This window comes from Trichoplusia ni, chromosome 4 (assembly GCF_003590095.1).
Source record: "Trichoplusia ni isolate ovarian cell line Hi5 chromosome 4, tn1, whole genome shotgun sequence".
In the NCBI taxonomy this organism is placed as follows: Eukaryota; Metazoa; Arthropoda; class Insecta; order Lepidoptera; family Noctuidae; genus Trichoplusia; species Trichoplusia ni.
Window position 1 is genome coordinate 18,621,769 of NC_039481.1, and position 16,466 is coordinate 18,638,234.

The window sequence follows — 16,466 nt, forward strand, 5'->3', positions numbered from 1 at the left end:
CAGGAAGTATGACATTTTATGTTTTATGACATCTTATTATCATCTTAATTAAGAATGCCAACGCCACACACTTAAGAAGTAAATTAAATAAATAATTGATTAAGTACTCATGGTGCTTTCTGGACAGGTCTTCACCATAGTGCGTTCATCCAGATTTGATAACGATGCGATGTCCCGAAGGTCTACCACCTCGTAATTCAACAATATTATGATGGTTGTGAAAGCTTGGTAGTCCAATACACGATGTAGATCTCTCTTCCACAGCTAATATTGCTATAGCACGGGTCTGTTGGCACCCTGTACCTTCAATGAGGGAAACAAAGTTATTTTTTAGAATCGCGACATATTGGATTGACCTACAATGTCCAATCCATTATCATATCCCTGCCCTTATCCCAATTATGATTTGGAGTCGGCGCAACACAGTGTCTTCTTCTTCCATACCTTTCTATCTGACGTCATCTCACAAGAAACACTCTTTGCAGCCATATCGCCTTTTACACAATCAATCCATGGTTTCCTTGGTCGTCCTCTTCCCATATATCCAGCCACATCCATACTCAACACCTTCCTCACCACATGATTATGTACAATCATATTGTAGAAATTGTAGGTCTATAAGTGGTCTTCTCAAAATACAAATAAAGAACTGTGTGTTATGACTTTGTATAGGCGGGCTGACTGGAATGGAGGGTCTATTCTGATTCAATCAAGCGGACACGAAAAAGGTTTGGGTTTATTTCAAAATCAATGTTTTATAAATATCAAGATGTTGCGGTTTTTATTAAAAGGGATATTTTTATACACTTTTAAAGGTTAATCGGAAAGTATAGAGAATAAATGAAAAAGAAAAATTAAAATTGGTCGCGTCGATTTCTATTTTTATTTTATTCACACGTTTATATACACTCACTTTTCTGGTATGTTTGTTTTTTGGTCGTTCGGATTTCTGCAAATTTTGGCACTTTCCGATAAGCTAGTAGACTGTAATTCTCAGGGTAGCTTCAAAGCCGATGGCAATGCAATTGACTACTACATATTATAAAAACGGCTGGACCGATTTTGATAAAATTTCAATAGTCACATTTTTGAAATCCATTAATTATTATTTGTTTATATAGCGGCTACTGTCGAGATATGTATAATGGTTCATAAGATAAAATCTGTTAATGAAAACTCAGTACCTAACACAGATATTTTTTTACTATAGAAATAGGCGTCTCAAAAATTTAATAACAATGTTATGTCATTTACTTAACAGTACACAACTTCTTGCGTAGCATAAATTATTTTTGTAATCGTTTTCGTACAAACGAGCTGTTACCGTACCGTGAGAGTCATTGTGTTTTTATACAATAGTTAGTAGTTGTAATTTAGATAGATGCACAGATAGTGCGTAACTCATGCTTCATTCTATTACAATGGTAATTCGAGCATTTTTTGTAAAATATCGCCATTTTGATCAAAATTCCTTTGATCCATTTTAAAATATCTCATAACTGTATTTAATCTGTGTTCCAAAAAGTTTGTAACTATTTTTGTTTATGGGCGAAAGTTTAATTTAAAAATGGAACGCAGCAGGAATGTTGATTGCAATATTTTGAACTTGTTCTTAAATATCAATTATTATGTGAACGCCATTTCAAAGTTACATCACATTGGTGATTGGCAGTAAATCATTAAAGTGCGGACATATGAAGAAATTAAATAAAACGACTAGATTTAAATATATTTTATTCACAATTTACAATAGTTTATGATTAGATAAACATTCCATAGGAATGAATTGGTAACTATACAGTAAGTAGGTACTGACATTTAGCTCATCAATAATATTCAAGAGCTTTTCTCACTGAGCCCAAGTACAGTACACCTCACGTCTTTCTAGCAAAGGATCACTAAATTCAACTTTATTTCTTTGTAACACAGTCGCTTTTATATCAAAGGTGTATCTCTAGTACTTGGGTACTTTGTGTCTATAAATAAAAGGCAAACATTTGACATAATTTTCAAGTATCTTTAAGTGCTAAACAAACACTTCAGTATTTGCCAATAATACTCCAAAGTCCAAGGTTGTATGAGGTAACTTGGCTTCATGTTGTCATCTAAACATGAGTAAGTTCTGCAGCAGTCGTATTGGCGAGGAGCGGCATAAAGCACGCTTCCGCGGACAACGGTATCTTCTGACACACATCGCGAATTGACTGAAAAAAGCAGACATATTAATTGAACTAAAATGTTCAGGGTAAAAACATATTTTTTTATTAGAGTTATTTTTAATAGAGTAGGATTACTTAATCATTCAAACTATCATTTTGATAATAAAGGCGAGTTAGATGTATTTCGATAATTGAAAAGTAGTGGCACACAGCTAAAAACGAAACGAAACAGATCAAGGATTAAAACTGAGCAGTGAGACTACACACTACACAGGACGATAAAAATGCCCTACATATTATTATAGAAGTTAGTAATTGGCATTACCTATGAATATTAGTTTCATTACGAAAATGTCATGAACCATAAAGTTCCTACCAAAAGTTCCAAATCCAACTACAACGAATCCTCACCGATCACACTCGCACAGCCTGCCAGCACAGCCGTTGATCAGCTGGTGCTGCGTATCGAAGTTCTCGAGCGCGCACAGCGGCTGGCCGCGGTAGCACTTCCAGTAGTAAGGCTGCAGGTACACCGTGTAGAACGGACAGTAGATGTTCTCATAGCATTCGTCGTGGAGCTTGCAGCATCTGAGGATGGAGAGGTGGTTCCATGTACTAAGATACCCAAACCCCATGCTATAGTTAGCGTTGGTTTGGGTATTTAAGGCCCGATTTTTCAATCGTCAAATACCTTTTATCTGAGGAATAAATATGGCCGTTTGACATAATTTCTATACTAAAGCTGTCAAAATGTCAAACATATTCGACGAATAAAAGTTATCTGGCAATTGAAAAATCGGCCCTAAAATTAACAAATGTTATTTGCTAGTAAAGTTTTTCTAATTGTTACATTAATAAATTGTCGGGGATATTAGCATATGCTATTAAAACACAACAGACAAGAAGAAGAAGTTTGATAGGTGCAAAAAAACATTGTTAAAATGTTACCCAGGTAGACTTTAGGAAGGTCAACAAATTACTTAGCACCAAATCCATACATCACTAATTTCTTTGAAATCTTACCTGTCAATCCCATCAGTAGGTCTCCCCGAACCCAGGAATCCGCAGTAGCACCCATAGCCCTTATAAGCGAGCGGATCACACCCAGTGGCGCAGTACATCATGTTGTAGAGGTGGAATACGCCTCGCTTGCCGCGGTTCTCATTCTTATTCATGTACACTTGAGGGTCTATGTTCCTGTGGACATAGAAAAGGGTACTGTTTTTTTGGAATTGGGATTTTGATATTATTGCCTTTGGTCAGGAGTACACTTTTTTTGGCACATGTTTTGGTATGTGTATATCTGTAAGTTTTTTTTTTCCCAAGAGACATGTAAGTGAAAAGAAAAAGAAAATGCAAGTATTAAACAGAGTACGAAACATGTTAACAACATCGTCTTAAAAAAGCAATATTTAACTCATCACTCATTAGTGTATTAGACAAAGATATACCTACTACTAACTTACAATATCTAAATAAAAATTCCGATAGCTCAAAACTTACCTGACTCCTTTAAAATAATCTTCTTCAGGGATCGAATATCTAAAAGGATCTCTTGCAAACCCGACCAGCAGCGGGGCATCCTTATCATCCTGATATCTCGTGCTATCAATCTCGTTAGCATCAGTGTCATTGTTGTGATTGCTATCCCTATTCACATTAAAGCTGTCTCTATTGCTATAGCTATTCCTATAATAGTTATTTGGGATCTGAGGATATGGCCTGCTGAGAACCTGTAGCTGTGCGTAGTGGGAGTTGTTGTATATCTTGTCGTATGATAAATGGTTGGGGTAACCTGAAACAAATGATTCACGGTTATTTTTTATTTATTTTAAATTGTAAATTAGTTATTTAATTGTAAATTAAATCAAGAGCCTTTGTACGATTGTTCTCGGAGATTGCTCGTATGGTAAAGACAAGTCCGAAGGGAAGCGAAGATAATCAAATCGTTTGATTAAAACACGTTGATTTTGGTAAGTTCAACTCTTATTTTGGTTTGATTGGTAGGTACTGAAAGAATCGAGACAATGATAATATCAATAACATGGGATTTTAAAGTGATTTTAAAAGGCCATTGCTAAAATAACCTTTTTGCCTCTATTCAAATGGAACTAGGCACTAGTTCGTGAATTTGTGAGTTGGTGAATGAAAAATTGTTATTTTTAATAGTTCCTAATAAATAGGATTTACTCTTTTATTGTTGTGTACAGAGCTAAAAATCCTGCGTTCACGGCCTGATTGTCGTTGAACAATGCGAGTATTAATCGAATAGATGGCTAACAATGAAGATTGGCTGATACTCAATACAATAGACACAGATCGCAGTTAGCAGACTATGAAAATGCATAATCTGTATCGTTTGTAAAGCAATATTGTGTTGAAAGCTATATGGCTTTTAAATTATGGGAAAAAGGAATTGAATCATAAAATATAAAATAAAAGTGTTTATTTTTTTACTCCGTAAGCTCTTGGCCAAGCGATCTTGGTCGTCATGGCAACGCTGTACTTTACCTTAATTACCACCTTACCTTAGTAATTTTGAAAATTGCACTAAAATTTACTATACTTATCAAAAATGTGACTTTTGCGAAATAAGGGTCACTGAACCCTTCATTGGTAAAGTCGTTGCAATTATCCCAAATACAAGACAAACAAAACAAAATCAAGAAATAACCAAATCACAACCTTATATCCTTAACAAAAAGTCTATATTACAAAAAATGGAGATTGAATAAAGTTATGATAGAGCTTGCCAGAGTGAATGTTCCGGGCTGTGGTGTTTCACAAAGGCGACTTGATTTGAATCTGGTACTCATTTGCCACTTGTTTTTATATTAACTGTTTTAGATTGACGTATGTGGGTCACTTGGTTTATGGGACATCGTACTTTTATTATTTAGTATACAAACACGTTGTGTTGTTGGTGATACCGCGCGTTCATGTTAGATGTCGCGTTTTGCTTGCACATGCTGTCCGTTTTAAGAAGCAACTTTTGACAGGCCGTAAAATTAACGGACAACAATTTGGTTCCGTTGGCAGAAAAATGGTCTTTATTTCGATTTGCTTTGATGATTAAATATGCGCGGAAACAATTAGCATGTCTTATAAATTCAAACACATTAATTTATTTACAAAGGTACGATCTTAAAGGCCTTATTTATTTATCGTAACATGATGTTACTATGCAGTCAGCTTATACATTTTGACGCTTATTACCGAAAATCTATATATTATTCATTCTCGTCTTTAAGCTCGCTGGATACAAGGATTTTTGTATGATGTATGTAGTTACATTGCCAAATCCGATAAAGGCACTAATCTTTTACAAATACCTTTCAATTTCCTACCCTTCTTAAATTTCGATACTTACTAGTTCTAGTGAACATAATCCAAGAGGATTATGTTCACATAATATTTTCGTAGTCGCTTTCTGTTGCGATTTTCAATTTGATTTTTTTTCTACTGTACAAACATATACTTAGAATGTTTTTAAAGGAATATTGGACTGACTTTATTGGGTGGGATCAACATGGGTACATAATTATATCACGTAATGTCATATAGTCTCAAATTAGGCAAAGCTCGTATTTTAACTTCCAGATAACTGACACAAAATACTCTTAAATAACATGCTGACGTTTAAAAAAAAAACTAAGTTGATGGACGCTGACAAAAGTTTCTCTAACAAATAGCATAATATGCCATATTATTAATTTGGTTCTGTAAAAATGGCATAATATGACATATCGTCAATAGTAGAGATAAAATAACGATGACAACCTTGTCCGTGTTCGAGACCTCCACAAATCGTGTGACATGCGACTCCAATATACTGTAATTAAGTAACAATATGACAAAATATAAATAAACATGAGACATTGTTGTATCTGTGATGATTCTCATTGTATCTGTAATGTTTAAGATTCATATCTTGACCTGACCTTACCCTATGCAACAATTACAACACACAATGAATCCAAGTATTGTTTTTTTTGTAATTGTAGTCAGATTAAATGTTTAACAGGATTGCAGTTTAGATCTCTGATAATTTGTTTCTGAGTGGCCTTAGTGCTTAAGTTTTTTAACTTCCCACAATAATTCCCTTTCCAATTACCTTCAAAAGTTAGGAGTTTATTCAAAATTAACTAACACATGAATCATATTAAATCCTTCTTTTGAAGTTGCCAAAATTGATAGCTGTTTAGGTTTTTTAGATTATGTTTTTAATTTAATTGCTGTTTCCAGATTTAAATGTTTAGTAAAACCTCCATTAGTCACAATTAATGTCACTGCGTATTAGGTGTAATTTATTGCATTGAATAAACCTTTTCTTGAGACATTTAAAGTATATTTTGGCAAAGTTCCCTTGAATCACTTAGTACAGATTCAAGATACCTATGTCAAGGTATCTATTTCAGAATCGAGAATATTCGAATTTTGATAAAATTGACAATAAAATGGTACTATTTCTAGAACGGAATGGATTTATGGTCAGCTAGTGGGCGGTTGTCTCTTCCTTGACATTTAAAGTTCATTCTGAAACACAGCTAAACTTTAATGGGTACCTCAAATTTAAACTGTTTTTGAAAGTAGGTTCATTTAAAAGTGGGCAGTATGTAAATTTTATAAATGTTTTATGTGCTTTCGAAGGTTTGCAGAGTATCACTATGTATTTGGTGCATTGAACTTTGTTATAATGCAATGAATCTTTTTAAATACTGCGCTATGGCTCTTTCAAAGCTGACAGTGTTTTTCGCAACCCCCGATCTTAAGCGGTCCCATGTTTATGACGTGACAAGAATGGTCAGAGTTTTGTAATATTAGTAGTTTAGGGCGTTTACTACTGTTTTTTTTATTTGTTACAGATATTTTTGCGTATTAAATAATATAAAATCGATATTGCAACGTTTACAGAGGGCACTGATTACGACCCAATAAATATTGTTAATGCATTGTTTAATGTTCGTTCAATTCGGAGTGAATGGGTGAACGATTGGGGTCAATAAATTGTTTACATAAAATACGAAGAATAAAACAAAATTTAATACATTTTTGATCAAAATTTTGTCCATTCCGGTGCAGTCCGAGATACCGTGAAAGCTGTTGTTACATCAGAACTGGTTCAAAAATATTTAAACCCGTTTTAATTAAAGACATTATATCATTATTACATGTATGAAGATATTATGTAATTTCCAGTTTTGACAGGAAGCGGTTGAATTTTAAAATGTCATCGTAATTCTTATATTTGGTGAGGTCACAGTGATTTGCGACTTATCACGAAAAGTATACATGACATTACGCTACTTTGACTCTCTAAAACTATTCAATGTTACTATGATTAAACGGGATTCAACAGAAATATGCTCAAAGCCATAAAGTTATTGTAGCCGTTATGAACTTGACATGTCTCCACCCCTCCTCTTTTCATTTTACAGGAATAAGTGCCGGAATAAATTTTCAAGTTCTTAATGTATACAAGTTCGTTTATAAATAAGATAAATATTATTTCAAAACAGTAAGGCGCAAAAAATTGTACTCATTTCATTTCGAGGTTCCGATAATTATCCGATAATTATCTGAAGATCGCGACCTTATTATACTGGTGACCCTACATTCTGTTTCCACTCCAACAAAGATACCTATTGGCTATTGGATCCTGACTCATACAATATTTTTATGTACATGTAAATTACTATACAAAAGAAAAAATGGACGTATGGTGCAGTTGGCTGCCGCAGTCCAGTTCTTTACCACTGATGGGCATGTTTGTGTCTCAGAGATTGCAAACGTAATAGAGATAATCGTTGTAACCAACAACCTGCTCTAAATGATTTGACCTGTATGTAACCGTTAAAGTGTGGGCAGCTTAACCATAGTTACTTAACTCTCGTGGCACACTGCCCCAAACACGGGTTTGACCAAATCTGGATCATATTCCATTGTAGGACCGGTTTTCTGAACTCACTTATATAATGGAAGCAACAATTTCGTTCGTTCAAGTATTGAATGGGATAATTATTATGTGTAGGTAAGAGTTAGCATGTTTCATTAATTTGCATTTGCTTTTGGCGCTTTGTGGGCATCATGTTACAGAACACAAGTCGTGCTAGTAAGGGGGATGGAGCTATATGAATAAGTTATTTACAATCAATGAATTCTTTTAAATTAAATTCTTTAACATTATGACATTTTCTGGATATATACTTTGTATCCATTCTTTCATCTTTGTATACAATGCTGATCCAGCATTGTCATTGTAATATAGCGATAGCTTTTTATAAGAAATAGTCTTATTCTATAAATGTTGAGTTGTATCGTACTGCTTATTTTTATATAGATATTATTTTTGAAGACGAGACACATAAGACTAAAAACTAAAATTTTATAAGTAGTCAGTGTAAATATAACAAAAGGTACCGTTAGTAATCTATATCTATACTTCTATACTAACATATAAAGCTGAAGAGTTTGTTTGTTTGAACGCGCTAATCTCAGGAACTAGTGGTCCAAATTGAAAAATTCTTTTTGTGTTGAATAGAACATTTATCGAGGAAAGCTTTAGGCTATAAACCATCACAATGCGACTAATAGGAGCTAAGATACAATGGAAAATGTGAAAAAAACCGGGCAGGTATACCTAAATCATAACTTATATCTTCTACCCACGGGGACGACGTCGCGGGCAACAGCTAGTTAAAGATAAACCATTTCATAACATAACTCAAGTAAGGCATTAAGCTTCTGTGTGCGTGACTATACAACATCCATCCATAACACAATATTGACCATCTTGCCAATCCAACGTCAGCTCTTGACCCAAATGGTTCATTTATCAAATATTTAGACACCAAGTGACGATTGTTGATCTTGTGACGTTTCAGGGTCATATCTAATGCAATTTTCATTCTCATTATTTCGCTCATAATTATGAGTCAGATTGTGTTTAAAAATATTCTAACCTTCAATACTTTTCAAGGGTCTAGTACCACGTCTTTAAGTAATATTATTTTTGTGACAGCAAATTGGACGGTGTAAAGTGTTGTCTCTTTATGAGCCCCAAAATATTACTTTAAAAGTTGGTTGTAGGCCTTCGGTCCTCCTATAGATTAGCAGAAATGTCAGGGTCCACTGCATCACTTAATCAGTCTCACATTATCTATAATAACAGTGATAGCACTCAGACTAATATATAATTATAGTTTCAGTTCGAGGTTAAGGTCTTGGTAATAGATCGAATGACTCAGTCATGGTGATTGTTCATGTTCCTTTACCCATGAACTTCTTCAGATTTCGCCATAGTAAAGAAAATTGATAGTGGAAAAAGAAGTATTTATTTTTGTAAAGTAGTTGTTTAAGCATAGTTTTTGGACATCATCGCAGCCGATTCGGTATAATTCTTGTAGACACCGGCGTACAATTTAAGTAAAGAATAATTACTTAGCCAAAAGTAGCCGTTACTAAACCATAATCACAATTTAGATCGAGTATAATTTAGTTACGCAAGAGAAAGTGTTGTTATGTTGACCGAAAGCCGCCATTTTTGTACATTTCGTTGCAGCGACTGGTTGACCGCCAACGAAAGTGGTCCGACGCGTTTCCATTTTATTACGGTAATCTGGCAATTATTACCATTCTTACGACATCGGATTTTTGAGTTTTTGTTGTAATGCTGCATCTTGAATTATGAGACGTGCAATTACTTCGCTCTTGACCTATATTGACGTCATCAATTTATTGTGAAATCTCACAATAAATTGATGACGTCGATCACATCGTTTCACGGACATTATAATATTCAGTCTATCCTTGGACTAGACTATATGAGATAGAATATCGAGTCATTTTCTGTCAATAGAATATTGGGATGGGGACGAGTTCGCAGTTGCGTTGTTTATTTCTTTACAGTTGTCATCCTGTTTTAATGAATATTCATTTTATTAATTAATGATTTCTCTTATAATGTGTTTCATAATATCGCCTACATTAATGGCTTTCCCCCACAAGGTCAAGAGCGTCATTTTATGGGTCACCATAATTTAAAAGTTAATGGTATCACTCAAGTAACTGGCATTCTATAATTGGAAGTCAACGTAAGACTTGAAGGAAATACCACCGAAAAAATACAAATTGACAGTTCACATATTTTTCGTCTAGATATTATGAATATTTAACGAGACAATAGGAATTAATTAATTAAATGATGTAACAGAGTATTAAGTGAAATCGCTGAGTGACATTACAATGCTGTCAAATTTGACGCTAAGAAGCGTAGAAATTTCTGTGGCGATAGAAAGTAAAGACGTACAGTACCATGATAAAGCACTTTTCAGTTCAAATCAACCGTACTGTTTAAAACTAACGCTTTTTATACAACTATTTGCTATGTTCTTGCTAGCACTTGTTTAGAGATTTTTTGTGATGCGATCTTACTCTTTAAGAATGCACACAATTTATATTATTTTTGCTTCAGTGTTTATTATGCGCCTAAGAAACTGCTTGCTTTGCGTGCCTTTCCTCTCAATAAGATAAAAACTTTTTGATGTGAAACTTTTTCAAGCTCTCTTTTTTCTTAACTTTTTCTTGCTACATAAACATTTCTAAAATAGGTATCAGGGCCAGTAGAGGATTGGGTGTTGTGGTACAACTTGGCAGATATATACCCAGCTGTGATTAAGGAATAGCTGAGTTGCAACACATCTGTGAATGTAGATAATGTCTACGATGTGTTAATCTATTCTTAAGCTATCAAAGGAAATCTGACAATTTAATATGTAAAAATCGCATTGTAAAGAGACTTCATTCGGATATGATCTTAATGAAACAATGGAAAGGATACAGCGATACAATCAAAGAACAAAACATTTTAACAACACATTATTTTGATTGCACTGCATACAACCTTCATCTTGTGTGTTATTATTCTCTATTAGACACATGCTACGTTACAATCAAGTGATAATTTTTGTCATGATTTAAATTGCTACAAAATTTGTCACTGACTGGGAGGAGGTCAAAAAAGAAAGAGAATTTAAAAGGAAACAAAACGTATGTGTGACACAATTATTATAAGTTGCCTAATCTGCCATACGGGGTACCGTTTTCTTTTTTATGTTTACAGCTGGAACTTTTGAAAACTTAATACCTTTGGTGCATTATTATAAAAGAAGGAGCGGAAATCCCCCTTGATTGAAACTTGACGTCCAATGAAGCTGCTTGTCATCAAACATAGAGTAGGCTTTGTTCCTTCAATACTAGCTTCGATCCTGGTGCTTATCACCAGTTAAAAGACTGTTGCTAAGAGATACTGATCTACACCGTGTTGTGCGTATCAACCAACTTCCTTTAATAGGTGAATTTGAGCACCCTGTGCATCCGATGTCAAGGTGATTCCGCAGTTCCATCTATGTAGGACTTCCTACATTGTTAGCTTTGTGTTTTCCTTTAAATATTACCATCCGATTACTAACATGCGTTTACTAGATACAAAATCACCAATACTCTGTTTTATATATGCTATAATAAACAATAATGCATGCAAAAAGCGTTTAATTTTAAGTTGTCTGCACGGATAGCAGAGTCGTTGAGGTCACTACGCTAAGCCTACTGTACGCGACGTATCCCGCGTTTGGTCCTCGCGTATGGCAAGCGTTTGTGTGATTCCCTAATGCCTGTCCTGACTTTTCGTGTCTTCTTGCATGTGGCATTAATGTTTATGAGACATCCGCGATAAAAGGATAAAAAACCAAAACGGGAGTCGTATTAAAAAAAAAAGTGGTCGTGTTGTGGCAGCAAAACTATTACTTAAGAACAGGCGATAGGCCCCCAGGTGTTATCAGGCAACAATCATTTATCAAATGCAACAATTAAAGTATGAGAATATAGGCCAATGTCAGACAATAAATTGTAAAGCTGTGAGCACAATACCATTTGTTGCAGGTAGCCTTGGACGAGTGAACTTTTGCAAATTATGCAGTATGGATGTACAATTTAAGCTAGCTATAAATTATAAGATTATTGTAAATAATTTGTATTTATTTTACAAAATATGCCCATTTGAGGTCACTTTATCTTTTGATAAGATTTTTATGTAGATTCTTGAATTGATGATAGTTTTCTTATAACACTTACTTTTAACAAATTTCAATGTCTTCGTTTATAAGTCATTCGGTTCTTCAATGTAAACAAAGCCTTAGAATTCACTTACAAAGTTTAAGTATCATTACAATCAGACTTTCGAGACTATTGTCTTTCGACTTAAATTTCGTAAGTCTTTTATTATATTTTTGACCATTGAAACGAGACTATCTTTGTTCTAAATCTACGAAGCAAATGTTGTTGTTGTTAAAAGAATATCATATTCAGTTTCATTTTAAAATAAAGAATAAACTATAGTTTAATCTCTTAACAACGACATAGTTGGTTATTGCGCACTAACTCGTCTTGTTGGTTAATTTTAAGGCACTTAACCGTATGAGATATTGTATTATAAATTATACAATTACAATGCGAGACGGCAAAATTGTCCATATGACGTCTGTGAGGCATTAGCTGCACTTCCTACTAGATTCAGATCATTATACCATGTACCGACTAGCAGGAAATACTTATCCTATAAAAACCATACCTGACTATACAAACAAGGAACGTTTAAATTACTTGACACATTTTGTTTTGCAAGGAATGACAGATTCTTCAAATAATCTGCCAGATAGCGGCTCATCAGTGATTGTGAAACTGGCGCTTAATCTCATAAAAAAATAGCTTAAATATTACATACATTACTGGCAATGTAGGTACTCTGTTGTACTAGTGAGATGGTGGTTTGCGTATTGTAGTGCATCTCGCTTCTACAATGGCAATAGGTTCAAGAAATTATACTAAAGGTACAACAAGTATGTGTTTCGTAGATTTACCACAGAGATAGACCTGACTCGTTTAAATGGTCAAAAATATAATAAAGAAATAACGAAATTTAACTCAAAAGTCTGATTAAAATGATATTTTAAGCTTTGTAATTGAATTCTAAGGCTTTGTTTACACTGAAGAACCTAATAACTTATAAAGTAGGATATTAAAATTCGTAAAATGTAATAAGCAAACTATCAACAATTCGAGAATCTACATAAACAAATAAGGTCTCTCGAGAGCATATCATTTTTAGAATCAAAATATTTATCACCTTGCATTATGAATGATATTGGGTTTCTTCAGATAAGTTATGACTATTTATACTTAGCCTGACTGCATACTTTCAATAGCCTATTCTATCACCTTTCAAATGTACCAACTTTTATTATTAACTATCTTGTATGTCAAGCATATATAACGTAAAGTTCAAATAAGTAGTTTATTCTCAAAGAACTGTTACGAAAGATTAAATAAGATCAGTATGAGTATTACGAACAATCGCGTTGGCAATGCATTGTGTAATCGAGTAAACGTATCGATTATCGGAATCGTCGTTCCGTTGCGCTCGCCTCTCCGGAAAAGTTCACAACACTATTTGACATAATTTTTTTATGTAACAGCGCGGTAACTGTTCAAGGTTTTGTTTACCGTTAAACAATTAATGAGTTATTAATTTTCAATTTCTTATCGAAATTATTAACTTCCGTTTTATGGCAGTCTTGTAAACTAAATAGGTATCATAATTTCAATACTTAATTAAATTTTGATTGTATTTTGTAGTGAACGATTTTTTTTCTTTTCTGTTCTCAATTCATTTAATTTCTTCATGATTTTGAAATTTGCATTTATAACAATACCATTTCTTGATTTCAAGCAATGACTGGGAATGTAGATTTGAATCTGAACTCAATGTAGAGTCATGTACCTAATATGAAATAAGCAAGTACAAAAACAAATCGGCAAGTAGGTACTCATGTTAGAAATTCGGCAAACCAAAGCCCAAACCATTCTATGAATCTGTAAATCCTGTTCGTCACTTTGCATGTGATCAGACCAATAGGGATTTAGAATTAATTATTCCCTTTTAAAACAAAATGGACGAATACCCGGTCGACCGCTACAAAAACCTTTATGTCAATTCCAATTTACTTTTACACGATCCTTCATAGAATACGTTTTAACTAAAGGATTCTATTAAACTTTCAGAACAAAAATGGGATAATTAATTGAATTTTTAATCTAATTTGTACGTACATTGTCCAGTCAGCTAATATTTTCGTAATGTTTTGGTACTAAAACCATAAAAAACATATCTACTTATTGCTCATTAATTGTTAACAATAAATCGTCTTCATCCTGGGTATACTTGGTACCTACAGTTAGCATCAAAAGTTTATTCGTCATTGCTCTTAATTATCTACAGTTAAGATTTTTTTTTGTAGCCGCTGTTGCATTGAAGGATAAATGCCTTTTATTTTTATGTCTACGATTTTATTAATTTTCCAGTATACCTAAAGAAGTCTGTCGTTATAAAATATATGAAAGTTAGTGTCTATGGTTGTGGTTCCTCTTTTACGCAAAAATCACTGAACGGATTTAGATGATACTTGGTACACAAATAGTTTATAACCAGGAATAACTCAGATATTAATAAAAAACATTTTTTTCCAAACCATTCATATAACCACTTACTTCTATTTTTCTTTTGCTAGCTGTATTAAAACCTTACTAGCACCGGCCTATGTACGATGACTCGTCATTGTTCGCCTCTGATAAGGAAAGTGAATGCTGCATATATTATACTGTCTAAGATCAGAACAATACAGAATGCAGACCATTATTTGGTGATTACTATTTATTTATACCTTGAGTCTAGACGTGATGGGCATTTTATAAGGCAAGGTGCACTGTATGACTTCTTAACATCTATTTTTGTTGCTATATTATTACAAAAAAAAGTGTTGGGCAAAAGGTGCTTAAAAAAATGTTTTTTTTTTGTTCAGCCGCGGATTGTCTTAATGCCTCTCGTATATTTTTTTTCTTAAAAATAATAATCAAAAGTGTTTTTTGGAAGTTAGTAAATTATAAAAAAATGCTTCTCACTCATTATTATTATTTTACGTAACCTCTAGAATTAAGCGCATTAACATTTTTAACTCTCACCTGTTTTGCACAATACTGATGGCACAATAAACACAATAAGACCCGCATACACTAAAACGAAACTAGTTTTTTGACTCGCACTGATAAAACAACTTAAAATTCGCATAGCACTGAATTTACTCCGACTTTTGTTTATCAATTCCAACCACATTTTCAATTGTTTTTAGTTATAATTATGAATTTAACTGAACCACATTACGATTAAAACGATTGCGTACTATGAATACAAAAATTTCAATAATATATAATTGAATAAATAGTAGTCGTATATGGATTTTTAAATAACTAAAATTCGAATATTCAAATTTTAAATCTCGCGCTCAGAAAGCGCGGGAAGACGCGCGCGGAACATGCGCGGTGTGCGTACAATGATAAGTCATTTTTTCGTTGGGCACAGACCTCCCGCTATACAGCCTTTTGATCCGCGTAATTTTTATTGCGATCGTGAGCAATTTTCTGGTCTACATACGTAAATTTTGCGGAAGTAAGATGTCGTTTTGTTTGTTTTATAGATAATATTATTTTTTGTACTAAACCATGCTTTCTCTTTAATAAAGAACGCTGGATTTATTTTCTTATTTTAAAATACCGCCTTATTCTAGGTATATATTTAGTAATAGCAGTTACTTGATTTCTTTATCTTTTGGAATACGCTTGTGTTATTATATGCATAATCACCGTTGCCATAAATCTCTAAATAGCATAAAAGCTGTTAAACTCTTATTAATAGAATAACGTGAAAAGTAAAAGTACTTACATCAACAAAACACAGCTGTCGTAAGTGAATTCTTTTACAGGAAGTGATAGACTTCGTATCTAAGAATTGAACGACTGCAATCAATAACGCATTACCTACATATTTTTATTGTCATCGATAAAACAGTACTTTACAACATCCGAACGTTGTAAAAATGTTATGGAGCCCTTGTAATAAATAATGCAAGGACGATAGCTTTGATAACATTTTAAAATTACAATACAATCTACAAAGAAGTTTCTTAAAAAAATGACATTTATTTGACAATTGTGGCTGAATATCAAAAGCCTGTGCCCGAAATGGATGGCTGAAAAAAAAATGTCGTATTCATCGATAAGTCATCGATAAAAGCATAATTACTGCAGTATTCATTATTTTTTGCAATGTAATGGAACGGCCGGAAATTCAATATTGATTGCCAATTACAAATAATATTTGATAAAGAATGATTAAGGACACTTAAAATTTATGTTTTG

The 16,466-nt window shown here is 33.5% G+C and overlaps 1 protein-coding gene across 1 annotated transcript; it reads right to left on the reverse strand.

Annotated features, from left to right (window-relative positions):
* Positions 1–1,721: 1,721 nt before the first annotated feature.
* LOC113493228 lies at positions 1,722–15,384 on the reverse strand. The gene is made up of 5 exons (XM_026871099.1): positions 15,234–15,384; positions 3,663–3,954; positions 3,183–3,356; positions 2,571–2,747; positions 1,722–2,204 (listed from the first exon to the last, which is right to left on the reverse strand). Exons 1-5 carry the CDS (start codon positions 15,382–15,384, stop codon positions 2,102–2,104), a joined length of 897 nt encoding a protein of 298 aa, XP_026726900.1. The 3' UTR covers positions 1,722–2,101.
* Positions 15,385–16,466: the final 1,082 nt, after the last annotated feature.

Bases quoted from the DNA above. Each gene is read 5' to 3' on its own strand.
- LOC113493228 (XM_026871099.1), bottom strand. From the start codon at position 15,384: ATGTGGTTGGAATTGATAAACAAAAGTCGGAGTAAATTCAGTGCTATG. The intron at 3,955-15,233 runs GTGAGAGTTAAA...CATTTGTTTCAG, and splicing joins ATCAGTATTGTGCAAAACAG to GTTACCCCAACCATTTATCA. The intron at 2,205-2,570 runs GTGAGGATTCGT...TGCTTTTTTCAG, and splicing joins AGGCTGTGCGAGTGTGATCG to TCAATTCGCGATGTGTGTCA.